At 38.2% G+C, this 26,076-nt stretch overlaps 2 protein-coding genes and 2 pseudogenes across 16 annotated transcripts in view; 1 reads left to right on the top strand and 3 right to left on the bottom strand.

The window, feature by feature from the left end:
* Positions 1-3,090: 3,090 nt before the first annotated feature.
* On the bottom strand, positions 3,091-7,702 carry TRMT10C (tRNA methyltransferase 10C, mitochondrial RNase P subunit). Its single transcript, XM_081138321.1, has 2 exons — positions 7,557-7,702; positions 3,091-4,609 (listed from the first exon to the last, which is right to left on the bottom strand). Exon 2 carries the CDS (start codon positions 4,595-4,597, stop codon positions 3,323-3,325), a length of 1,275 nt encoding a protein of 424 aa, XP_080994447.1. The 5' UTR covers positions 4,598-4,609; positions 7,557-7,702; the 3' UTR covers positions 3,091-3,322.
* Positions 7,703-9,307: 1,605 nt separating this feature from the next.
* Positions 9,308-14,329, bottom strand: LOC308557494 (putative protein ARB2BP; annotated as a pseudogene). Its single transcript has 2 exons — positions 14,288-14,329; positions 9,308-10,669 (listed from the first exon to the last, which is right to left on the bottom strand). The product of its transcript is annotated as a putative protein ARB2BP (transcript).
* A 37-nt stretch (positions 14,330-14,366) lies between these two features.
* Positions 14,367-26,076, top strand: part of SENP7 (SUMO specific peptidase 7) — a 106,814-nt gene continuing 95,104 nt past the window's right edge. For 6 of the 13 annotated variants that reach the window (XR_013998952.1, XM_081139274.1, XM_081139273.1 and 3 more), the window contains exons 1-2: positions 15,234-15,405; positions 24,539-24,591. Coding sequence is in view for 9 of the 13 variants with exons in the window: in XM_081139274.1 (XP_080995400.1) it covers positions 15,366-15,405; positions 24,539-24,591 (93 nt within the window). In the remaining 4 variants the exon portion in view is untranslated. Of the gene's footprint in view, positions 14,877-15,215; positions 15,406-22,935; positions 23,024-24,538; positions 24,592-26,076 lie in introns of those variants that run through there. The other 7 variants (XM_081139276.1, XM_081139270.1, XM_081139269.1 and 4 more) reach the window with 6 other exon arrangements.
* Positions 18,487-19,289, bottom strand: LOC308557821 (small ribosomal subunit protein eS1 pseudogene; annotated as a pseudogene). Its single transcript has one exon. The product of its transcript is annotated as a small ribosomal subunit protein eS1 pseudogene (transcript).

Raw genomic sequence — 26,076 nt, 5'->3', positions numbered from 1 at the left:
GAGGAGTTTCTATAACCTGAGGCTCCTTAAGAGACTGATAACAATCACCCACCCCACCTTTCAGAGTTTCTACAGCCTGAGGCTGGAGGCAGACTTCAGAGTGCTTTGGGTCTTTGCCTGATCTGCTTCTGGACCTGGGCCTTGGAAAAGCAGACTTTGGTGGGCATCTTGGTCATGTTCAAGCACACCAGGCCCCAACAGAGGAGACCTCAAGCCATGGGTTGTTGAAAGCTCCAAACAGGGTACTCAAGACCAGTCACAAACAGCATCTGACATTGGCATGCACCAGAGACCCTACAAAAAGACTGAGAGTCCTAGTAGGCCTATGTAATACATAGAAACACACCCAAATAGGCAGCCAAAATGGAGAAACAAGAAAACAAGCGCCAAATGAAAGAACAAGAGTCTCCAGAAAAAGAGCTCAATGAAATGCAGATAAGCAATCTATCACATATAGAGTTCAGAATACTGATCATAAGAATACTCAACAGCATGAAAAAAGATATGAAAACTATGAAGGAAATGAAGAATGACATAGCAGAAATAAGGAATACACTGGAAGGAATAAACAGATTAGGGGTAGCTGAGGATCAGTGAATTAGGAGACAGAGTAGAAAAAAAATCACTCAATCAGAGATCCAAAAAGAAAAAGAAAAAAACAGGACAGTCTAAGGGAGCTGTGGAATAGCATGAAACGTAACAATATTCCCATCATTGGAGTGCCAGAGGAGGTTGAAAGTAAGCAAGGGTTAGAGAACCTGTCTGAAGAAACAATGGCAGAAAACTTCCCTAACCTGATGAAGGAAAAAATCACACAAGTTCAGGAGGCACAGAGTCCCAAGCAAGAAGAATCCAAAGAGGCCCACACCCGGACACATCATAATTAAAATGCCAAAAATTCAAGACAGAGAGAATCTTAAAGGCAGCAAGAGAAAAGCAATCTGTTATCCACAAAGGAGCTCCCATAGGCTGTCATCTGACTTCTCATCAGAAACTCTACAGGCCAGAAGGGAACGGCATGAAGTATTCAAGGTAATGCAAAACAAGAATCTGAAACCAAGACTACTTTATCCAGCAAGGCTATCATTCAAAATAGATGGTGAAATAAAGAGCTTCCCTGTCAAAAAAAAGCTAGAGGAGTTAATCAGCATCAAACCAGCATTGCAGGAAATGTTAAAGGGACTGCTGTAATTAGAAGTAGAAACAGAAGCAAGAAATGTTAAAGGGACTGCTGTAATAAGAATAGAGAAACATAGGCATAAAGAATTTAAATGGCAACAAATAAGGACCTATCAATAATAACCTTAAGGACTTTAAGGGACAGATCAACAGCAATAGTCATAGTCGTGGACTTTAACACCCCACTGACTTCACTGGATAGACCTTTCAGACAAAAAGTCAACATTATCTAACCCTACAATTTAAAGAATTAGAAAGCTCCCCTGTGAAGCCGTCTGGACCAGGGCTTTTGTTTGTTGGGTTTTTTTTTATTACTGCTTCAATTTCATTAGTTATTAGCCTATTCAGGTTTTCTGATTCTTCCTGATTCAGTTTTACATGATCTCACTCATATGTGGAATCTAATTAATAAAATTGACTGAGGAATAGATCCAGAGACATAGAAGCATGGGACAGATTGATGAATCTCAGAAGGTGCGGGTGGGGGAGTGGGTGGGGAGAGATTAATCAAAGAACTTATATGCATATATGCATAACCCATGGACACAGACAATAGTGTGGTGAAGGCCTGGGGGAGGTGTAAGGTAGAGGGGATCAATGGGGGGAAAAAAGGGGGATATCTGTAATACTTTCAACAATAAGGATAAATTAAAAAAAAAAAAAGTTAATTATTAAAAACTGGGAAGTTGGTGGCCTGTTTGAAAAAAGCAAAAGAACACTTGAAATGGCATTATATAAAAACATGTCTGTAACACATAAGAAGACAATTAGAACATAGGCAACAAAAGTTGCCTTCAAAGAATACTATAGAATTATTGGGTGTTTGAGATAGAGAGAAAAGGCATCACTTCTTAGTGCCAGGGAAATTAGACCACCTAGTTTGGAGAAATTGAAGCATCTGAGGTTCTGCTGAGTTCCAAATTCTAAAAAATTTGTAAAATTAAAGTCTAGTTGAAACTGGATGAGCTTGCCATTGTAATTTACATATATAAGAAAAAAGCAGTCTTAGAAATCAGTTACTGCTTGGCTATTTGGAAAGAAAGGGTCTTTTTTCCCTTTTTAATTCTAATGTTGCATTACTGAAATAACAGCATATTGTTACACAGAAATAAGAATGTACTCCTTAAAGGGAGACAATAACTTGTATATACTACTAGAAATTCCATACATCCCAATGAAATTTCATTCCATTTTGGATAGCCTGAATTTACTTAGCACTTATGTGCCAGACACCATATTAAATGTTTTACATGAGTCAAGAACCACTTCTAATCTTTTTATAGATAACAATTTCAAGAGATTAAGCAATTTAAATAATGTTGGAGCCTGTGAGAGTGGAGCTGAGCTAGAACCATGGGAGCAGGGCTGGGAGACTAGTGAGGTGTCACCAAGAGCCTTGTTTGCCTCACTCTAGTGGTGGTCCTGCCAGGCAATCTTAATCTTTTATTTTTTAACCTCTAAGCTATTTTAACTTCAATGTATCTCAAGCTGTGGCCAGGGAAGCCAGTTCTGTAAAAAGAGGGCAACTTCCATTCAAATCATATGGCTGGAGAAAAGGAATTATTTCCTAGAAAAGGAAAGCCATATACACTACAGTAGGAAAGTGCTGTACGTTAAATAAACCCTTTTTTTCCCAGAGGAAAAGAAATGAGTTTTATCCCCCCAAACCCAGTTTTCATTATACGGCCAAATCCCATGACATGTCAAGGGATCGCTTAACCTTTTGTTCAATATTCAGTTAAACAATACACCTCAGTGCCTATGACATGCCCAGCACTGTACCAAATGTTCCTTTAATAAGTGAATGACCACCTGAAGTTTAACCTTTCTATCAATTTTTGATGAAAGGGTAGTTGCTGACATGGCTAAAAGAACATTTAAGGAAAATGGAGTCCGAGACAAGGTATTCGTAAAAAACCCACACCAATGATTCAACTGTTTTACTGGGCTCAGCAAACTTGGACAACTTTTACTTTCTAAGATTTTTTTATAGTAAACAAAATACATTTCCGAAGTTTTGCAGATATTTAATTAATTGGGGAAAGATACTTGTTTAGACAGACAAAACTTTGAAGAGCAAGTGAATTCCATTCAGGAAGAGACTAACAGAACTTTATTTCCAATCCATTTTCTTTTCAAGCTATCAAATATTCTCTTTCAAGTCACGTTTTCTGGGCGCATAAAGAGAGCCTTTTGGAAATGAATTAATAGTCTTTGACTTCTTCATTCTGTTGACAGACTCTCGAGAATGCTGAGAAACCTCCAGATAACCAGAATGTTTTCTGTTAGGAACAAACTTCAGAGCCTCTTCCCAACTACCAGTGTTTTTCAGACATAACAAAATACGCATCATTTGATCTAAGGTGAGATTTTTTGTACCAATGTCCCACTGTAAGTATTTATCTAATGGAAGGCATTCTGTTGCCAGATTCAGCCGTTTTGCCTTGGCTAGGGATGTGCCTGGCTGCATATTCTTATCAACAAAAGATCCCACTATATAAATTTTGTCATGCTTGAAAGTAGTCATAACATTGGGAGAATCGGCAGTTAAATATATAATACTGTCTTTTGGAAATAAATCTATGTGAGATTTTTCTGTTGCCGTTAAAAGCAATTTGTCCCATTTTTCTCCATAACGTTTAACTAACTCTCTATGAAAAGGGCTATCTATTTTAAGATTGCAGAAATGAATATGGAAAGGATCAACATTTCTTCTGTTCCATCCTTCACTTTCTAAAAGCTGGGAAACAGCACTCTGCAGTTCTCTTGGTTTCATATAATTATCATAAGCCATGTCAAAAACCAAAGGCTGTCCAAACTGCATGGCCTGGACACCCTTCCAGCCCATTGCTATGTCCATATTCCGATCCCAAAGTCGTAGAAATAGAAAGTCTTGCTGTTTATCTTCCTTAGCTGTTTCTAGCAGCTGGTCTTTTTTTGCTTTTTCCCTTGCTGCTGCTTTCATTTCCTTTTTTATTTGCTTAGCTTTCTTCATTTTTTCCTTTACATATAAATATTTTAAATATTTTTTTTTCGATGATTTAGAAGCACATTCCATAATGGTTTTGAGCTCTTCTTCACTAATGTGTTCTGGTACTTCTCTGCCAAGCAACCTCCACATCTCAATTAACTCCCTAGTTGCAGCTACAGGATCTTCATCCTTGGTACTTGAGACTGTTGGAACACCTTCTTGCACACTAGATTTCATTGTAATTTTCCACCCATCCAATTCCAGCTGTTCAGGTGATGTACTTTCCTTTTTAGGAGAGGTCACAGCTGGTATTTTGGAAGACATGTATCTCTGCAGAATCATGGAATATAAAACCCTTCTCTTCTTATTAAGGGTAAATGGCACCAAAACTTTGGCAAAAGGTCTTATGAAGGTGATACCAATACTCATTTTGAGGAAAACAGCCATGTAAGAAAATCCCTAAAAAAGAAGAAAAATGTAATGAAAAGTTAAAGATTTTAAAGACCTCTCAACTAACTGTGCAAGTATAAATTTGAGACATCAAAATGCAATCAATTTCTTAAACACAAAGTGGAATCTTAATTCAACTTTATTTGCTGCACTATTTTTTCCTAGACTCCAGTGGCCTAGAGCCTATGATCCCTCACTAGGCAAAGGTGTAAAACTTATTTGGGTTCTTATTTTAGACACTATTGCTTTAGGCAAAAGGATACCTTGAAGATCCTTTTTAGATATGATTCTAGGAGCCCAGAAAATCAATGTTACTAGATAAGAGTTATATACCACTGATGTGGCTAAGATCATGATGCTATATTTTTCTCAATTCTGTACTAACCCAGGTAGTACAGACCCAAACATAAGATCCATAACATAAGCAACATAGGTAGAAAAGGGCTGAGAAGTTATAAAATATGGCAACTGGTAAAAAAGCACTTAGGAGCTGTTGTACCAATGCTCTTATGTGTTTTCAAAACAGAAATATAGAGAGATCTACTGACTTTAAAACACAAACCTTTCTCCAATTCAGACTTTATTTTGCAGTAAATAATGTTATTGCCAAATAAAATGTCCAAAATTAGGGCAAATATAAATGAGCGCCACAGTTTTATACAAAAGGTTTGGATGTCCACAAAACAATGAAGACACTTAAAGATGTGAAACTAGTGCTGGATTTGAAGGTGGGGGGGGGTAGGAGGGAAGGAATTCAACTTTTTACAAAATGCAACTAAAATACCTGAAAAGAAAAATTTCTTTTTCTAATGACTCTGCATGCTCCTGGGTCTCCTGCTTCTTTGACCTGTGCACTGATGCTCAGATGTCCCATCTCCTCACCCCCTTTAAAGGTGGATGTACCTCTCAGTTCTGTCCTTAGCCCTTTTTTCAATCTAAATACTTTCCCTAAGAGGTTGGATTTACCTCAGTGGCTTCAATCACCATGAATCACAAGACACCTCAAATGCAACATATTGAAATAATCTCTCTCCCTTGCCTTCCCAATCTGCTTCTCCTCTGTCTTGTTTTAGGGAAAGACACTGCTATCCATTTATTTGCTGAAGCCAGAAACTGGGAATCATTTCATTATTGTCTTCTCTCATACACAGCATACCAAATCCATTTGAGTTAAATTCACTTTACTTTCTAAATACTTCTTGAATCCATTCACTTCACTTCAACCCCATTTTCTTAACTGCATCTCCTAGACCTCAGATTTGCTCTCCCTTATCTTTAAGCCATTTGGAGGAAGTGCAAATCTGATCAATGAACTCATATTGTCCCCAAGGAGTATTTCTAAGCCCCCTGCAGCCAGGTTAAAGTCCAAAGTTATAAATGCGGCTTATAAAGTTTTTCACAAAACCATCCTCTGCTCACCTCTTCAGCTGCAACTGTCTAGCAACTCACCTCAAACTTTAGATTAAGTATTCCTGTTAGCTTTTATAGTACCTTGCACCTCTCCATCACAGTACTTGTAACACTATATTCTAATTGCCTCTTTACTTATTTGCTCTACTAGATGGTAAACTATCAGGGCAAGGACTGTGTTTATATTAACACTGAACTCAATGCTTGGCAATATATGGCTCTCAAAAATCACTGAAGTATTTTTCCTTTATAATTTTTAAAAACCGATTTTAGAGAGAGAAACATCAATCGATTGCCTCCCGATGGGGAATTGAACCCACCATCTTTTGGTGTACTGGACAATGAATGCTCCAACCAACTGAGCCACACCAGCTAGGGCTCTTTTATTTTACTTTTTACTTGTAGAGAATTTTTATAAGAGTTTATTTGAGCCAAACTGACCACATATGCAGGGAGCAAGATCTCAAATGCTCCTCAAGTATTTTCCGAATAAATACCCTGGGTCAGTGCTTCTCACATTTAAAATATGCTCAGACAACTTTTTTTTTTTAAACTTTTTAAAAATAGAATTTTATTACAAATTTTTTTAAAAAAAAAATTCAACAATCTAGCAAAACCTAAATTTACTATTGATACTAATTCCTGAGTTTGCTGTGCTACCACACAAGTCAAGAAATTAAAGAAACCATTAAATATTTAGAAACATTTAACATCAGAAGTCTTAAAATCTTAACTGTATGTAGTAGCTACAACCTGAATTTTTGAGTATTTTCTCTACAAAGAATCTTATCAGCTATACAAAAGTCTGTAGTTTTTATACAGAAGCTACTATCGAGCTGCACTTGAATTCATTCTTAGCAAAACAATGCTTCTAAAAGGCCTTCATCTGCCTTCCTCCTGTTTTGCTCTGAACATTGCCCTAAAAACAACTCATTTTAGACTCCCTGGAATATTTAACTTGGAGTCTTCATCCCCAGTATGAGAAACACTGATTTCAGAAAAAAGTTTTTTCTCTGTAATTGGTAAAAATTTTTAGGATATCATTGTAATGAAAACCCAAAATATAAAAATGCGAACAAGGGTATTATTTTGGGAAACACTGCTCTTGTTCCAAGTAATGTACTATTTATAGTTTCTTGAGACACTGGGCTTCTTTTTTTATTATTTAGAGAATACTTTATTAGTTTCTGTAACCAAACCCATGTAGATAAGACTTTACATATTTACTACAGTGCATATTTACCCTGTACAAGTGGGTAAAATTATGTTTAACGTTTCCAGACCAACATGGCTGTTAACTTCTGTAGAATGCCAACCCAACAAGGTACAACTCGGACACTTTTCCCAAAGTTGACGGTACAGCTAAAGTCTCCAAAAATTCAAATTATATATACATATCGATCAAGAGCAACAGTGATGTATCACTGTGGGCTTCCTCTAAACTGTAGGCCTTCTGAGGGCACATGCTCCACTAAGTCTCATCTAAGACCGTCTCCCGCGTCCTCCCGCCTCAATACAGCTGGGAGACAACAAGAAATGCCCGTACCAGGAACGCAGACAGTGGATCCCGCCGGCGAAGCCACAGGGACCCGGGGAGGACGCAGGGCTGCCGGGAAGCACTGCCTCTGAGGGGTGCCCGCCACACCGGACCCGCAGCTCGCTGAGTAGTTGACGCTAAAACCGTCACTGACCCTTGACCCTTGACCGGAAATCCCGCCCTCTCCTCTCCGCGCCGTCATATGACGTCAGACGCCAGGGAAAGTTTTCCGGCCTGGAAAGCGGCGCCGTGGGAGAGCCGGCTGGTTGCTCGCCCTGCGCCGTTTTAACGGAGATGGGCTGTTTAGGTGTTTTTGTTGTTGTTGTTGCCCTGTTCTCCCGTTGTTTTTAAAATTTTCTTGTTTTTCTTTTTTTTTGTTCCCTCATTGTTTAAAACTCCTCCTAATCGTCTTTTTAAAATTTCTTTTATTTATTGATTTTAGAAAGAGGACGGGAGAGAGGAAAAGAGAGAAGCATGGGTTTGTTGTTCCGTGTAGTCATGCGTTCTTGGGTGGCTTCTTGAATGTGCCCTGACCGGGGATGGACTGCAACCTTGGGGACCGGGTGGACGCTCTAACCAGCTGAGACACCCCACCGGGGCTGATCCTCTTAACCTACTCTCCGCGTAGTCACTTAACTTATGCACATTTATTTCCATAATACTAAAATTAATGTTTCCTCAAGTCTCACTGAGCTGTGAACTCCTTGATGCTTGGACTTTAACTTTTTTGACCAGCTTATCACCAGTACCTGGTACAATGCTTGAAACCTGATAGGCAACACTAAATATCTCTTGCACCACTTAGCTCATTTAGAAAATCTAATGTGAAAATGAAGTTAAGGCGCTAATATAAATCAGTGGCCTTTGCGCAAGAATTCTGCTGAGCCAGTTTAGTGAAAATCTCCCACCCTGGTTATCAGATCATCCATTATGTCTGATAAAATACCTCATCCTACACTCACAACATCATATCACTCTGGCTTTCCTTCAGCAAGAATCTCATTAGGTCTACCAATCTCTCATGCCCCCTGATGTTATCACTTAGTAATTTTACATTCATTGACCCTCATTCTGCTCTTTGTCTATAAATCCTCCCCATTCCTCCTTGTATTTGGAGTTGATCCTGATCACTATCCCTTACTGCAAAACCCCCATTGCAGTAATGCCTCTTAAATATAGTCTTCATTTTTGTCTTTAAAAAATATCAATGAATAATGTTTTCTTTAACTCTACTCCCTCATAATTTTTTAGCATTAGCTGACTTGATTTGTCCCTCCCGCCTCAGGATCTTTGCACATCACAGCTTTGCCTGTGATTTCTCAGCTAACTACTACTATTCTTCAAACTAAGCACCACTTTCTCAGGGAAGTATTCTTTATTTTTGCTTTATTAATTTTTTTCTTTTTCTTTTTTCAGGGAAGTATTCTTTGAACCCCAAGACTTGTTATTTCTCATGCTGGATGTTCCACAGCACCCTTTATTTCTTAACACTCTTCACACTTGCAATTTGTTGTTCATTGTAAACTCCATAAAGATAAAGGCAGTGTTGGCCTTGTTTGCCAGTGTCCCCAACACCTAGTATTGACTGGCATACAGTAGACACTCAAATATTAGCTGAAGGTATGAGTAAACATACAACCAAAAAATTTAAACAAAAGGACATAAACATACAAAGAATCGAATTTGCTTACGATATTTAATTTTTATGTTTACTTGTAATTTTAATATGGCATTAATAACATAGAAACCAAAGCCTGACTTAATATTTAATTTCTATTGACTACAGTTTTGGTGCCATGGTATTAAACCATAAATAAGTCACTTTTCAAAAGAAAGATCCTCTAACTTTATACTGTAAAATATTAAAAATAGTATGGACTGGCTTCCTGGTTCATCAATAGGCTACAAAAGAGAACATACTCACTTTAGAAAAACTAAAAATCAAACCTTAATCCAGAATATAATACTGTGTGAGGTAGAAGTATTCTTTTTCTCCAAGTACCTACGTTAACAAAGTTTCAGTGAGACCAAAAAAAAAAAATCATACATAACAAAAAAGTAACTTAAGCACTTTGCTTTATTTTTGTGGAGCTTCTATATACTGTTGGCACATGATGGAAATTAATAGTTGTTTTGGCTTTCAGAGCTTTTTTAGAGTATTTAAAAATTGACTGAAGGCTAGAGGAAATGGCTAAGTCGTGTTCTTCTGTACCAGCAGAAACCATTGGAAACTTTTTTCAAAACAGTAGTTGCAGATCTATCCAAAGGCTTAGTACTTGTCACCCATTCCTGGCAGTGGTGCTTTATCCATGCTGATAACTGTACATCACTTCCCAGCTGGTGTCCTACGTGATGTCGAGAATCAGTAAGTGCAACAGCATATACTCTGCCCATCACTTCCCACTTCCTATCAACAAACAAGTCCGTAAAAACCAAGCCTCCATAACCATGTACAATGAAGGCAACATCCTCTTTGTAATGAAGTTATCCCAAATGTAAGCCATGTGTTCTTCAGGGGTGTTGCTGCATCTTTTTGGAATGCATTGGAGAGGCTGCTGGAGAGATAAAAAGCTCTCAATTTGAACCATTTTTAGGCAAGAGGATTCAATATTTTGTGTTAAAAGGCCTTTCCACTCTTTTGCCATCTTTAGGTCCACAAAGTTGTCATTGGGGTCTGGCACGATTACATCATAATGTGCTTGCAATGCCATTTGAATACATGGTATCTGACTTCCATGTTGTAGACCATGATGCATTATTGCCTGTTGACTCCACTGACCAGCTTGAAAGACCCCATGGTCTTGAAGGACAAGAAGAGCAGAATGATGATTTGTTAATGCTTTCTCACTCATAAAAATGAAGCTTCTTGATTCTTTGTCAGCTTCTGGTGAGGTGTATACTTTTTATAATTTGCACACTTTCTCAAGAACTCATAACTATTTTTCAAGCAAATGGCCAAGGGCCTGGTCGTGCTTGCAGTTCCTCTCAGGGGCATTTTTATAATAGTTAAAGACAGAAGGCGTTTGTGTCTTGATGTGTCTCAACTCAGCTTTTTCATTGAAGTCATATTTAAGTTCTTCTAGTAAGTAAGATTGTTCAATAAATTTTTGGAAGCTCAGTTCCTATGTCATTGGTAATCACTGAAAGTGAAAAGAAATAATACGTTAGTGGTAGAAAAAATAAAATTTTCAGCTTGCTAAATTCGTCTGGTGGAAAATCATGCCAAATTAAGCACTTCACAAAGACATTAACCTTGTGGCCTATGGTAAACACTTTAACTCAAAATAATTGTGAATGATGCAAAGTAATGAGAAAAAGAACATGCTAAGGGACAATAGCCAGACCATATATAAAAATAGGACTTTGACCCACAACCTGTAGCAACTTGCCAGGAAACCAACCCTTTATCTATAATAAACAGCTCAGAAAGCTAGCTTCCTAAGTTAGACTTGTAGGAAGTCAGACTGCCATCTCTAGTGATCAGGAAGCTAAACAGTAACTTACGTTACAATTGGCCCCAAATGGACAAGACTTGTTTAATAACTGACAGCTTTTCTATTTTTTCCCCCCACTGTCAACTTAGGACGTACAAGAGAAAGCCAAATATGTACCCCTAATCAATCACATAGGATGCCCCGCTTCTGGTTAGCCTGCCTACAATTTCCCCATGTCAGTGGACTTCCCTTTTTTCCACTATAAAGCTTTTCCATGCCTGGACGGTGTGGCTCAGTGCTTGAGCGTCAACCTATGAACCTAGAGGTCAGGGTTCGATTCCTGGGCAGGGCACATGCCTGGGTTGGGGGCTCGATCTCCAGTGGGGCAGTGTGCAGGAGGCAGCCAATTGATGATTCTCATCATTGATGTGTCTATCTCTCTCTCCCTCTTTCTTCCTCTCTTTGAAATCAATAAACACATATTAAAAAAAAAAAAAAAAAAAGGTTAAGTGGCTTGCCCTAAAGCCAAACAACTATTAAATAAACAATTGGGTACTGAGGGTGGCTGACTCTAAAATTCCTGTTCTTTTTAATATTTTTAGAAAGAGAGGAAGGGAGAGGGAGATCGAAACATTGATTGGCTGCCTCTTGCATGAGTCCACACACCACGCATGTGCCCTGACCTGGAATCAAACCTGGCAACCTTTCAGTGCATGGGATGATGCCCAACCAACCGAGCCACATGGGCCAGGACTTAAATTCATGTTCTTAACAAATACATTTATACTCTCTCCTTAATTTGTTAACACCAACACTGTCAATCCACAATCTACTTCCAACAAGTAGCATAAACTCGTATCCCTGCAGTCTGTTTTCCACATAGCAGCTAGAACTATCTTTTCAAAACATCTAAATTGGATCTCACACCCTTGCTAATATTTTGTTGAGGATTTTAGCATCTATATTCATCAGGGATATTGGCCTGTAATTCTCTTTCTTTGCAGTGCCTTTATCTGGTTTTGGAATTAGGCTAATGCTGGCCTCGTAAAAAGAATTTGAAAGTGTTCCTTCATTGATTGGCTGCCTCCTGCACGCTTCCTGCTGGGGATAGAGCCTGAAACCTGGGCATGTGCGCCGACAGGATCCTAGGTCGATGCTCAATCACTGAGCCATGCTGGCTGGGCAAAAATTCTCAATATTTTAAAGATAAGAATCAAGCTACTTGTGAAGATGAGGTGGATAGCACCACGGCACAGGATTCCAAATCTCTCTCTCTCAAAAATCAATGAAAACATATTCTCCGGTGAGGATTAAAGTTAATTCACTTGTGATGAGAAAGGGGCTTTTGTAGATTTCATTAATCTCTGTTCAAGGAAGCTGTTAGTCAAGGGGTAAAATAAAGGGTTGATTAATTTCACATTGCCCCTAGGTCTTGAAACTATTAAAACCATACCCACTACGTTTAAAACAAAAATACAATGAATACCTAATTAAATACTTAATACACACTTCTAACACTCAACAAAGAACCATACCCATTAAGATTAAACCAGTCCATCCTCTCTCTTCTTATAAATGCTGGGCTGGTGAATTTCTATATTCCAATGATTTTAATTTATTTTTTATTTTAATTAATTTTTTCAATATGTCTTTATTGATTTCAGAGAGAGGAAGTGAGAGAGAGCGCGCAATAGAAACATCAATGATGAGAGAGTCATTGATTGGGTGCCTCCTGCACGGCCCCGACTGGGGATCAAGCCCTGACTGGGAATTGAACCACGATCTTCGGTCGACGCTCAGCCACTGAGCCACCCTGGCCGGGCCAATGATTTTAATTTAAAAGGCTCTAGCCCTGCCTGGGTAGAGTCTTCCCGATGCCCCAAGGTTGTGGGTTCAACCTCTGGTCAAGAAGCAACCAATGAATGCATAAATAAGTGGAACAATGAATCAATGTTTCTCTCTCTCTAAAAAGTCAATAAAAATTTTTTAAAAAAGGTTCTATACAGTGTAAGCTAAATGTACATAAAAGAAATGACATTATCCCCAAATATACTAAGAAAAATCATCACTTTTTGGGGTCTTTGTTCATATTTTTTAAGTTAGGAAGCTTTCCGCTGAACATCATAAAACACTGTAAGAAAAAAGATTCTTTAGTTTTTCATAAAAGGCAAAATGAGGTTGTTAGATGACTTCCTCAAAAGTAGAAACAACTTTTTAGCTCTTTAGTTGTTTGCAATACAGTCAACTATGCAGTAGAGGTTGTTAAAGCTAAAACAATAAAAATACTGGTTAAAAGAGGTGTGTCATCCTTTGCCTTTGCCTTTTATTCTTTGAAATTCTTGAGCTTAAAGGTCATTTATCTTCAAATACGTTATTCAAAACAAGCTCCAATTCAAAGAAACTAACTGGCTCACTAAGTCTTTATTAGCAGAAATGCTGTATTTGGTTCAGTGACAAGTTTAAATGATATATTTGCAAGGTGAATAACTTCATTAACTTATAACTTCATTTCTCATAAGTTTACTTCTTACTGCTAAACTTTAAAACCACTTAAAAAAAAAATCCTCTCCCGAGGATATTTTTCCCATTGGTCATTTAGAGAGAGTAGGGGGGAGGTAGGAGAGGGGGGGAAGAGAAAGAAAGAGATAAAGAGGAAGATCGATGTGAGAGACACATCAATTGGTTGCCTCCGGCTTGTGCCCAGATGGAACCTGCAACCATGGTAGGTGCCCTTGACTGGGAATCGAACCCAGGACCCTTTGGTGTGATGCTCTAACCACGGAGCAAACCTGCCAGGGATAAAACCGCTTTTAATGGAAGCTGCTAGTTTGGGTGGAAAAGGATTAGTCTTACTTACACTTCCCTTTTTTATGTTTCCACTTCTCAGAGCTATTTCCATCTTTTGTAGTGAAATTTGTTTCCTATAAAATTGGTTAATTAAGCCGGCTTAGTTCTCCCGTTAGTTAAATTATTCAATTAAAAAGGTTGATTCATGAGTAAACTTTAAAATCCAGATATTTTTCATTAAGCAAGGTTTTTATTTGTTAAATAAACGAAGGCCTCTACATGAAATCCTTGCAGTGAACGTCACTCTCAGCCATCCCCTAAGAATCGCCGCTTTCAGCCCTCCCTGCCGGGTGAGGCACTCGCCCCCGCCCACGGGCCTCAGCACCTGGAGGCGCGTCTTCACCCGCCCGGACCGCACAGTCGCCGAGACGCAGGGTCGGGAAGCACGAGGCTGCACCCTAGCGGCGAGCCGGGGAAGGCCCTTTGTTGACTCAGGTAAAACGCGTGAACTCAGGTTACCTCCCGGGTCCTTCCAGCTTCCAACAGCGCAGATCTAGTCATGTTGCCTCTGACTGGAGTGCTCCGCTGAATTTTGTTCAAGTTATTGCGATTAAAACACACATTAAAAAATTATTCAAGTATGTAGGTTATTCAAGTATGTATATTATGGCCAAATAGGACAATTTTCTAAACTGATGGGCCCTTTGAAAGGACTGAAAAATAATCATTCTAAAAGTTGCGTTCATTGAGGACAAGGCTGTTTCCCTAAGTACAGTAATGAAAGTGGAACGAATTCTAGTTTACATCCACCTGCTTTCTATCAGCATTTTGTTTTAGAATATTGATGCTCAGCTCCGCCCCGCCCCGCGCCCTTTAAAAATAAGGAGCTTGAATTTTAAAGAGATCCTCTCTGACTTTTCCCCCCGCAGCTGACCTAGTTGATTTCCACTCAAACTGCTAAACCAATGGCTAGGTCGTTTTGTTTCTCGGTTTGAGGAAGCGCGGCGAGGACAAATACATAGGAGCCCACGAGGAAAGTAAAGATAGAAAAGGAATAACGTTTTAGTCTCGTGTTTCTGGCGCGCCCCTCACGGGATCCAGTGAACTGGTAGCTTTCCTAAACTTTCCCGTTTTTTATTTTTTGTGATAATTTTGGTAAGTTTATTTCAGCCGAACTGAGGTATATCCCAGCGAGCTGGCCAGGGAACAGGATCTCAAAAGTTCCTCCCGTCTGTGTCAAGCTCGTCTTCCGAGTCAGCAACTCCTTTGAAGATCTCGGGTTAAAACTTCGCGCCCGGCCTTACTTTGTCTCCGGGGCAGACAACGGAAAAAGCGCCACTAAACATACAAAAAAACAAACACTTCCAAGCGGCAACCCGCAGAGCAAACAAGCCCGAGGAAGTAATTTCCGGGTGGAGGTGGGAGGGACGGCAGAGTTCCGGTCGGAGGGCACGCGACGACTCTTGCGCAAGCGCGGTTGACACTTTCCTGTGTTTTTTTTTTTTTTTTCCTCTCTCCCCTCCCCCTCCCTCCCCCAGCCAGAGGGGTCCTGAGGTGACAGCGACTGCAACTGCGACTACAGCAGCAGGAGGAGAAGATGGAAAAGGGGAAGGCCGGGCGACGTCGACCTTCACCGGGTGAGAAAGGGTGGGAGGAGGGCTGAGCAGATCGTCTCCTGCCTCGGGCAGATGCGAGGCGCGGGCGGCGACGGGCGCTGCGGCCCCGCAGCTGAGCCGCGAGGGCTCGGGCCCTGGCGGGGGCGGGGTGGGGGGCGCAGCGCAGGGAGCGGAGGGGCGCGCACAATGGAAGCCTCCTGGGTCGCGCCGCCCCTGCGAGTCCGCACGGGGTGGGCGCTGTCACCGAAGCCTCCGCAGCTCTTCACCCCGACACCCTTTCATTCTTTCCTCGCGTCGGGAGCATCCTGCAGGAGCCTTATCGCCCGCACGTCTTCCCGGCTGGCTCGCCGCGGTGCTGCCACGCCTTCCTCGTAATGCCCAATCTTCCAGTTTCATTTCCAGCTCCTCCGCGCCTGCCCCGGCTTCCTTCTGTTCCTTTGATCTTGACTTTGCCTCTTTCTTACCCCCGTACCTCCCAGTAGGTAGCCGAGGCTGCAAAGGTGAAAGGCGGGGCTTGCTAATTGACTCTTCATTAGTGAGATAAATGCTGCAACACGTTTTCCTCCGTCTGAACGGACGCGCTTAATCTTACTTTTCCAGCCTCCTTATGCTTCTTCCAAAAGTGATTTAAAAAAGTCTAACAAAGGATTTAAAGCGGTCCTTTCGTTGTGTTTTTATTCTCGGCATATTTTGTTTTTGAAATTGCCTTATGGTTTATTTATTGATTTTTTTTTTTTTTTTTTTTTTTTTTTAGAGAGAGCGAGCAATTTTTGTTGTTCTACTTATTTATGCGTTCATTGGTTGTTTCTTGCATGTGCCCTGACCTGATGAGGGATTGAACCCTCAACCTTGGCGATCAGGAGGAGGCTCTAAGGAACTGAGCTACGGTGCCCTGGGATGCTTTATGGCTTAAATTACCATCTTCAGTCTTGGGTACTACATCTCAAACTAACACCTGATGAATCAATTATTTTGTTTTGTTTTCTCATTTCCTTTTTTTAAAAAATAATTTATCTTTATTGTTGAAAGTATTACAAGTGTACTCCCCCTCATTAATCCCCTCCACCAGGCATCTGCCCTCCCCTTTTCTCATTTCTTTTGTACTGTTTGTTTTTGCAGAGACAGCCTTAATTCCAAATTTACTTAGGAGTGCCCTTGTGGCAAGGCACCTCAAACTTTTTTTCCTGTCCTTATCGGAAAAGGAGAGTGAACACAGACCTCTGGGACATTTCCTGAAGCAGTTGAAAACCTGAAATCCCTTTCATAAACAACCAGAGTCATTTTGTGTGTGTGTGTGTGTGTGTGTGTGTAGTTTAGAGATACTCTTTCCTTTGAAAATGCATATATAGATACAGAGATGTGTGTGTGTATGCCTCCAATAAATCATAGCATTTGTATTTAAGTACTTTCTTCCTCCCCTAAAACGTTGAAGTAAAATTTTAGGACACATTCAGAAAATGCACACTGTTTATGTGATGTCCTTTGTGTGCTTCCTAACACAACTTTAGGGCTAGTCATTACCTCAGTTTAAAATGCACTCATGAGAAGCTTCTCAAGCCTTTCTTCAGAGTACATTGAATCTATATTTAAAAATTATTTATAAGCATGATTACCTTATTTCCAAGTTCACAGCATATCAAAAGCAGTAAATTAGATAGGGACAGATTAAAAAAAGTATTGGCACCAGAGACAGGTTTACTGATAGTTAAATAAAATAATAATTAAATTCATGGGTCATTCAAGGGAGAATGACCATTAGAAACATTAAACAACAATAAAAAAAAGTATAACATATATTAGAGTTATAGATCACAATTTATAAATGAGTTTTTTAATTAAAACCAGAAAGTTCAAGTAAACTTTTAGGTTTTCATCTGGTTGATTCAGACAACATTCTTCAAGATCTGTGTTCACTTTCTTTTAAGTGTACATATTTTTTTATTTAAAAATTTTTTTATCCCAGCCAGTTGTGTGGCTCAGCAGTTGAGCGTCGATCTAGGATCCAGGTGATCGGGGTTCGATTCCCGGTCAGGGCACATGCCCGGGTTGTGGGCTAGGCAGCCGATCAGTGACTCTCTCATCATTGATGTTTCTGTCTCTCTCTCTCCCTCTCCTTTCCTCTCTCTGAAATCAATAAAGATATATTAAAAAAAAATTTTTTTTTAGAGGAGGGGGAGAGAGAGAGAGAGACATCAATTTGTTGTTCCACTTACTTATGCATTCATTGGTTGCTTCTTGTATGTGCCCAGATGGGAGATTGAATTTACAACCTTGGTATATCAGGACGATGCTTTAACCAACTGAGCTACCCAGCCAGGGCTGCACATTTTTTTTTTTTAATACTTAGGTACTAACTAGTGTGCTAAGAATTTTATAAATGTTTAATTATTTCAGAAGCCTCATAGGGTGGTTATTTATTATTTCTAATTTGCAAATGAGCAGCCTGGGACTTAGAGAGGGTAAGCAACTGTAAGCAACAGTAAGAAGCAAGCCAAGGTTCAAAACCTGGTCTTTTTGACTACAAATTTATAATTTTAACCTTGTCTACTGTCACAGGACATTAGTGAGCCTACTTAGAAAAAAGGTTCCATGGACAATTGTGTTTGACAACTGTAGTTACAAGAAGATTTTTATTTACTGCAGACTTTTTCAGAGCCTTTGCCCTGGTTCTGTACATTGTGCCTCCCAAAGAGAGTGACTGAATATGCAGTTTCTCAGACTTGCTTGATTTCGAAACACTTTCCTCCTTCCCCAGTTTCACTTTGAGGATCTAGTGGAATAGGAGGCAAGACCATATTTTAATAGAGACTTTCAAGTGGTATTGGGAGCTCAATATAGAGTAGTAGGTCAATTAGGGATAAATATAAGAACTATTAAGTAATTTAAAAATCTTTGTTAAAACAAGTTTGAATTTGCAGTAGTAGTAGCTACAGTTACTACAATTATGTGATTTTCTTCAGCAGTGTTAAGTAGTCCAGAAAGAATTTGGGGAAAAAATGAATTTAGTTTTTTTTATTTTGTTAATTCTCACCCAAAGATAATTTTTCTTTTCTTTCTTTTACAAATAGGATTTTTTATTTGTCACCATTAAGTGCCTGAATTTTAAACAGATTCTTGGACTGGGGGCTCATATCCATCAGCTCATTCAACTTTAGCACCTGTCTCATCCCCAGTCTCTTTTCCAGAAATGCTAGCTTCACCATGAAGCTCCATGAGTTTTCACAGTTAAAATGTGGGCTCCTTCAGCATTTTGACTTTTCTGACAAAGACATCATGGAGTGGGTAAAAGATGGGCAAGCTTTTCCTATGTATTTTCCAATGCTGGAATCAGTTTATTGACCACTTCTTTCAAGTCATTTTTCTGTAACTCTTAGGTCATGATTTCTATCATCATCTAGAATTGGTGAACCTGTTGATGCTGAGCATAAGAGATCTTCTGAATCTGATTGTTGTGTTCTTTAGTAAAACCCACGGAATAGAGGAAGCAAATAACCATTGGTAGTTTTGACTTCAACATGAGCTTCAGTGCTGGTATGCCACTTTTTGACCATGGAGCACGTTTGTCTCTGGTAAGGTCCATGCTATGGAAATTAGTGAGGCAGCTTTTGCCCTGAACATCCACAGTAATTAGCTTGAATTTTCTAAATGTGGCTTCATCATTCTGCAGATCAGCTAGGCTCACTTCAAATACACGATCCTTGAGACCATCAGATGCAATTTTGGTTCCTTGAGTTCTTGTGACTAGTGTTTTCCCAATATTTCTTGTATTGAACATAGCTGGTGCTTTCACATCATACCAATCTTTCTTAGAAAATGGATCAACCACTTTCTTCTTGGCTCCCTTTTTAGTGCCTTTTGTAAGGTACTTGTTCTTGCCCACCACTGTTGTGCTTGCTCAGAGAGCCAAAAGGCAGAGGATATTCTTCCCATTGATTTTTAGAGAGTGGAAGGGAGGGAGGGAGGGGGACAGAAACATCGATGTGAGAGAGACACATTGATTGGTTGCCTCCTGTGCATGCCCTGACCGGGGCCAGGGATTGAACCTGCAGCCAGGTACATGCTTTTGACTGGGAATCAAACCTGTGACCCTTCAGTGTAAGGGTTGACTCTCTAACTTCTGAGTCACACTGGCGAGGGCAAAATGAATTTAGTTTTAGTTAGGGTTAAAGGGTATGACAAGATGTGGGGGCAAAAAATGTGAGGGTTCAATGTGGGGGTTCAATGTGAGTGAGGAAATGGAAGGGTCGTAGGACAGTATGTTGTAGAATGAGAAGTTCTTATTTGAGAATTTGAAAGGTGCAACACGATTCCTTAAATCCATTCATAAGTGTATATTTCTGAAATGGGGACGTGTAGAGGAAGTTTGTTAAAATAGAGTAAATTAAGGTAAGTTCTTTGTATTGAGTAAGTTGATTAATAGAAGTGTTAATGGCTGGCATTGCTCAGTGGTTAAGCATCAGCCTATGATCCAGGAGATCGTGGTTCAATTCCTAGTCAGGGCACATGCCTGGGTTGCGGGCTCGATCCCCAGTAGGGGTCATGCAGGAGGCAGCCGATCAATGATTCTTTCATCATTGATGTTTCTGTCTCTCTTTCTCTTTCCCTTCCTCTCTCTGAAATCAATTAAGACATATTAAAAAAAAAAAAAAAAGGAAGTGTTAGAGATTTAGAGTGATGGCAGAGAGGAAAACTATGAGTCAAGTATCAAAATATTCTAGGAATGTTAGAGAGCTGGTCTTGGCTCAGTACATGGCAGTCACAAGTATGGGTGAGATAATATATCCAATTTATGGGAATTTTAAAAAAAGGAATTATTGCAATAAAGATAGAATATTCATTGGAAATGGTGGTTGAGGGAGGAGATTGTTTATTCCTAATTTTGTAAGTGGGAGAAGAATCTTCTTGAGAGAGTGTCTTAAAAAAAATAGTGTAGTCAATAAAAAGCTAGGATTCAGTTAAACTAAGGTGGAGGACATGTTCAAGGAAAAGATTCAGAATTTAAGGAAATAGTATTGCTCTAGAAAGGAATTTAGTGGGCTAAGGAAGAGATAGAGAAGAATGTAGATGAAAGGGTAGAGTTGAATTACATAAGAGATGTAAGGCTCTAGGTATTGACATCTAGGGCGGTAAATGTGATTCCCAGGCCTGATGATGGAAGGCAGAGGATTGGAAAGTAGATTAGAGGCACATGGTAACACAGGAAATGGGTTATGGGTAGGATTGAGTAGCTGCAAAGATCTAGACTCGCACTTTGTTATGGTGCTGTCTTAAACCTGTCTCCCAGATGGGGAAATCTAATGTGAACCTTCATTAATTTAGGAGGCTGGCTGATGTGAGCTGTTTCATCCTAGCTGCCTGTCTAAAACTTACCCATTATGTAAAACTTATCTCAAAGCTCAGTTCAATTATGCCTTTTAAAGAACTATCTCTTAGTTAACTAAAACTTAAAAAAAGTTATACCTACTTCTGAATTTCCAGGTGTCTCTGCACTTCTTGTGTGATGTTTATCAGATTTCATAATGTATTCTAGCTTGCTGAATTGTTTAGTCTGTGCTGTTTTACTGTTAATTTGTGACAGGGACTGTCTTACTCGTCTTTAATCTCCATAGCATCCAGCATGCCTAGAGTACACTGGTTAAGAATACTATCTCTGGAATCAGATCAGTGATGGACCAACATGATGACCTTGGGCAAGTTATTTGGATTCTTCAAACCTAAATTCTTCATCTGTAGAGATAATACTTTTACTGGTTTCATGAGACTTTTATAAGGATTAAATAAAATAATTTCTGTAAAGTACTTAGCATAATGCCTGACAGTAGTAATTACTATTATCCTAAATAAATGTTTATGGAATAAATAAGTGAATGAGTGATTCCAGAAGTTACTTGGGAAAAAGTCATGCTTTTAATTGTTTGACTCATATATTTAGGAGGAGACTAATTAGAGAGATTTTCCTATATGATAATACTAATATATGCTGCTGAAGTCTCTTAAAGAAGTATATTTTAATGTAAAACATAATAATAGTTACCACTTATTTTGTATTAACTATGACAGGCATAATGCTAAATATTTTAATGCTAAATATTTTAATATAGACTATCTCACTTTAATCTTAACAGTTGAAAAGCTGGGTATCCTACCTGGTTGGTGTGGCTTAGTTCGCTGGAGTATTGTCCTGTACATCAAAAGGTGGCTGGTTTGATACCCAGGTTGCGGGCTTGATTCCCAGTTGGGATACTTGTGGGAGGCAGCCGACTGATGTTTCTCTCTCACCTCTCTCTCTCTCAAAAAAGAAAAGAAAAGAAAAGAAAAGAAAAGAAAAGGAAAAAAGCTGCATATCCTGCCCTGTTTTAGAGACGAGAAACTGAATCTTAGAGAGGTGACAGCTAATAAGCACTATGTACTCTTGAGCATTATGCTATACCAGATAATCACAAGTAGAGGCACATCATATGTTTATTAAAATACTCCAAAACCAACCTGGTATAAGATGGAGCAACTCAATTATAAAAACCCCTAAAATTTTGGGAAGTCACAGTAGTATTAATTAAAGAAATAGGATAACATGCTACAAAACAGTATAGAAGCACTTTTAACTCAGTGAATCACTTTGGGAATAGTAATCTATAAATTATAATTTAAGCAATTAATATTCCTTTTTAAAAAATACATGTTATTAAATTTAAAAATGACTAGAGAAAGACTATACTTTCAGGGATCACTTATATAGTTTGTTACTGGAGAGGTTTCTCTGAATGTTTAGAGCAACTGAAACCACAAGGAGAAGAGGCAGTGTGTTCTCTAGGGAAAAAAAATGGACTAGAAAGTAAATTTATATAAGGTAAGGGTAAACAGATTTCTTACCATTTGTTTATTTACTTAATTGAATTTATTGGGTGACATTGGTTAATAAAATTATTTAGGTTTCAGGGGTATGATTCTATAATACATCATCTGTATATTGTATTGTGTGTTCACCACCCCAAATCAAGTTTCCTTTCATCACTCTTTATACCCCCTTTTCCCTCTTCAACCTCCCTCCCAACCCTTCTCTCCCTCTGGTAATCACCACACTGTTGTTATCTGCCTATGAGGTTTTTTTTTCTTAATCCCGTCACCCTTTTCACCCAGCCTCACAACGCCCCTCTCCTCTAACTCTTACCATTTATTTAAAAATTATTTATTTATTTTTGGTAGTCTCTAAGCAATGCTATTTTATTAAAAACTACTTAAAATGATCGAAAGCTTATACAGAGAGGTTAAAATAATTTTTACATCAATGTTTGCTTCAAGAAATGAATATAGTGAAGTCAGTATTATATATTATGAACTTAAGATAAATTTTTTTCACTATATAGATTTCGGGATAAACTATAGTTCATTATAATTGTTATTTAAAAAATTAAAAAAAATTTTAAGTTGTATTACATATAGCAGAGTATACATATCTTTATTTTTTGAATTTTGTTATTTAAAAAAAAATTTATACATGTTTTAATATATAGCTTGATCACTTTTAATACTTATATACATATACCTGTGTAGTCATCACCTAGATCAAGATATAGAGCATTTCCAGCATCTCAGAAGGCTGACTTGTATCCTGTTCCAGTCAATATTCCTTTCCTCCCAGGTACTTACTATTTAGGACTTTTATCCAGTTTGAAGATTGGGTTGTCTCGCCTTTGCTTTGTAGGAGTTCTTTATACATTCTAGTTATGAGTCAGGTGTTTGAATTATACAGTATTGTTAACTGTAGTCACCCTGCTATTCATAGATATATGTATTATAAATAATCTTTTTGTTCGGTCTGTGGCTTGCCTTCTCACTCTCTTAATGATGAGGTTTGATGAATAGAATTTCTTAATTTTAATGAAGTAAAGTTTATTAATCTTTTTCTTCATGAATAATATTACTTGTGTCTTGTTTGAGAAATCTTGGTCTACCTTCAAGGTCATGAAGCTATTCCTTTCCTTTTTATTCTAGGAGCTTTATTTGTTTTCTCTTTGACATTTGAATCTGTGATCCATTTAAAGTTAATTTTTGTGTATAGTGTGAGGTAGAGGTTAAGGTTTATTTTCCCATTTGGTTATCAAATTGCCTCAGCATTACTTATTGAAAAGATCATCCCTTTACCTCTGAATCGTAGTGATGTGTTTGTCATAAATAGATGACCATACAGGTGTGGATTTCTATCATTCATTTTTATTATGAAATATAATATTATTATGTGATATATTCCAGTAAATTGTAAGTTACAGGAAAGCTTAGACTGTATTTAGTTTGCTTACTGCACTGTACTCATTACCTAATACAGTGCCAGGCAAATGATAGACATTCAATCAATATTTGCCGATTAAATGAAAGAATTAAAAAAAAAAAAAATTTACAGGAAGTCTGAAAAATATTGGTGAAGAAAGACTTAAGCTGTTCCGAGGTGCATAGATGATTAAATATGTAGTAGAATTAAAGTGTTTTTGTAAAATATTTCCAACTTCTAGCTCTCAGTTTCTGCTTTGTCACCCCTGTTCCCCCCAACCCAATCATAAGAATTTGATAATTTGTCTGGTTATATGATTCAACCAATATTCATTAAACACCTATTGGATGTTAGGACTTTTGCCAGAGAACTTCTTTTTAGTTCTTAGAGGCAGGTTTGACTCTTTTTTAAAAAAAAATTATCATCGTAGATATATTGTTTAATGGAGACATTTTGTGTGAGAATCTGCTACTTTTTTTTTTTTTTTTTAAATATATCTTTATTGATTTCAGAGAGAGGAAGGGAGAGGGAGAGAGAGTTGAAACATCAATGATGAGAGAGTCGTCATTGATCGGCTGCCTCCTTCACACCCCTGACTGGTGATCGAGCCCACAACCTGAGCATGTACCCTGACCGGGAATCGAACCTTGATCTCCTGGATCATAGGTCGATGCTCAGCTGTTGAGCCATGCCAGGCTGTGCTCTGCTACTTTTGATTATTTTTTGACCTTTATGTTTTTAGTCCATCAGGTTCTGTAAAATGTATCAAAATGTAAATTCTAAATCTATCAAGAAGTTAGTTTAAAGCAAAGGATGGCTGTGAAAGGTTTTATGGCATTGTTTATCTCATTTAGATATTAAATGATAACTTTTACCATGTCTTTGTAGAAATTGTCACAGAAGGAAAAAGGAAAAAGTCTTCATCTTCTGAGTTACATAAGGTATGCATGAGTTTTCCTTTTAACCTGTTCATTATCTTTAGAGTTACTAATATTGAAAGTATTTTGCTATTTGTCTTTCAAAAAAAATTTAAAGAAAATATTGTAAAACTGTAATTAATTACTGTTTTTTGGAGAATGGTGTATCCTAATTAACTGAGGGTTAGCCAGGGAACCCTCTCTGGGACCAGCCTTGTTTAAATTATTGTAAGAGTACCAGTATACTTTCCAGGCCTCATTTTAGATTTTATATAAAACATAAGACAGTATTTCTTTGATAACTGAATGTATTAGAGTGCCTCATGTTCATTCATTATAGTACTGTAAATGTATAAGAGTTATACTCAAGTTATGTGCTGAAATTACTGTTTGGAATATGTCCTTTTAAACATACATTCATTCATTCACTCATTCATTCATTTTCTATAAGCCAAGGGTAGCAAAACAAAGTTTCTACTTACTTAGGAAGTGTTTCAAAAATTAATCCATTTTTAGAAAGGTGATCTTTTTTTCTCTGGAATTTTGTGATTTAAATGCAGTAGTATTTACATTATAATAATTTACATTGTAATAATTTATTAGACACTTTTTTCTGAAGCATTCCAAATTATACACAGAAGACTTTAATTTGGCACAGAGACCTTTAATTTGATACATTTTGTGGAACAAGGAGGGCTCTGAAAGGGAATCAGGAGACCCTTATAGACCCTTATAAGAAATAGGTACTCTTATTTCTGCCTTGGTATACTTCAGATATTCAGGATGTGGTTTCTTTTTGTTATTTAGAGAGAGGAAATGAGAGAGAGAGAAAGAGAGAAACATCTATGTGAGAGCAAGAGATCTTATAAGCTGCCTCCTGCACTCCCCCCTACTGGGGATCTATCCTGAAACCGGGCATGTGCCTTGTCCAGGAATTGAACAGGCAACCTTTTGGTGCATAGGACTATGCTCAACCAATTGAGCCGCATTGGCCAGCATGTGGTTTCTTTTTTTTTTTTTTTTTGGTAGGCTGGGAGGTAAATGACTAGAGCAATACTTTCTATCTAATCATCTCCCTTAGCCTGTGTTTCAATGTCCCAAAGTTTAATGAACAGAATAGGGAAGCTGCCCTGAACTGAACTCAACACTTTGGAATTGTGACGTGGTTTCTTTATGTAAAATTCTGGATTTAGCTTAAGTGCGGTAAATGAGGGAGGTTAAAAAAAAATCTTATGTTGCTACTGTACTCAGTTTTATTTTTTTATTTTTATTTTTATTTATTTTTTGTGTACTCAGTTTTAAATACCTGTGTACTGACTACTACTTATTTTCTGTTTAATACTCTCCTTTACGCTGTTGCTTCATGCAATTTAATCTGAGATTCCACCATTAGAAATTCATAATATTGAGTAAATCATTTCACTTTCTTATTTTTAGGTGTACTACAGTAATTTTAATTTTTTTTAAGTAACTTTAGATTTAAAGGAACGTTACAGAAATAGTACAGTT

The sequence above is a fragment of the Miniopterus schreibersii genome (genome assembly GCF_964146895.1).
Source record: "Miniopterus schreibersii genome assembly, chromosome: 5".
Taxonomy (NCBI): domain Eukaryota; kingdom Metazoa; phylum Chordata; class Mammalia; order Chiroptera; family Miniopteridae; genus Miniopterus; species Miniopterus schreibersii.
This window is presented reverse-complemented; position numbering and strand designations above follow the sequence as displayed.

Coding starts and splice junctions, on each gene's coding strand:
- TRMT10C (XM_081138321.1), bottom strand. CDS start 4,597: ATGGCTGTTTTCCTCAAAATGAGTATTGGTATCACCTTCATAAGACCT.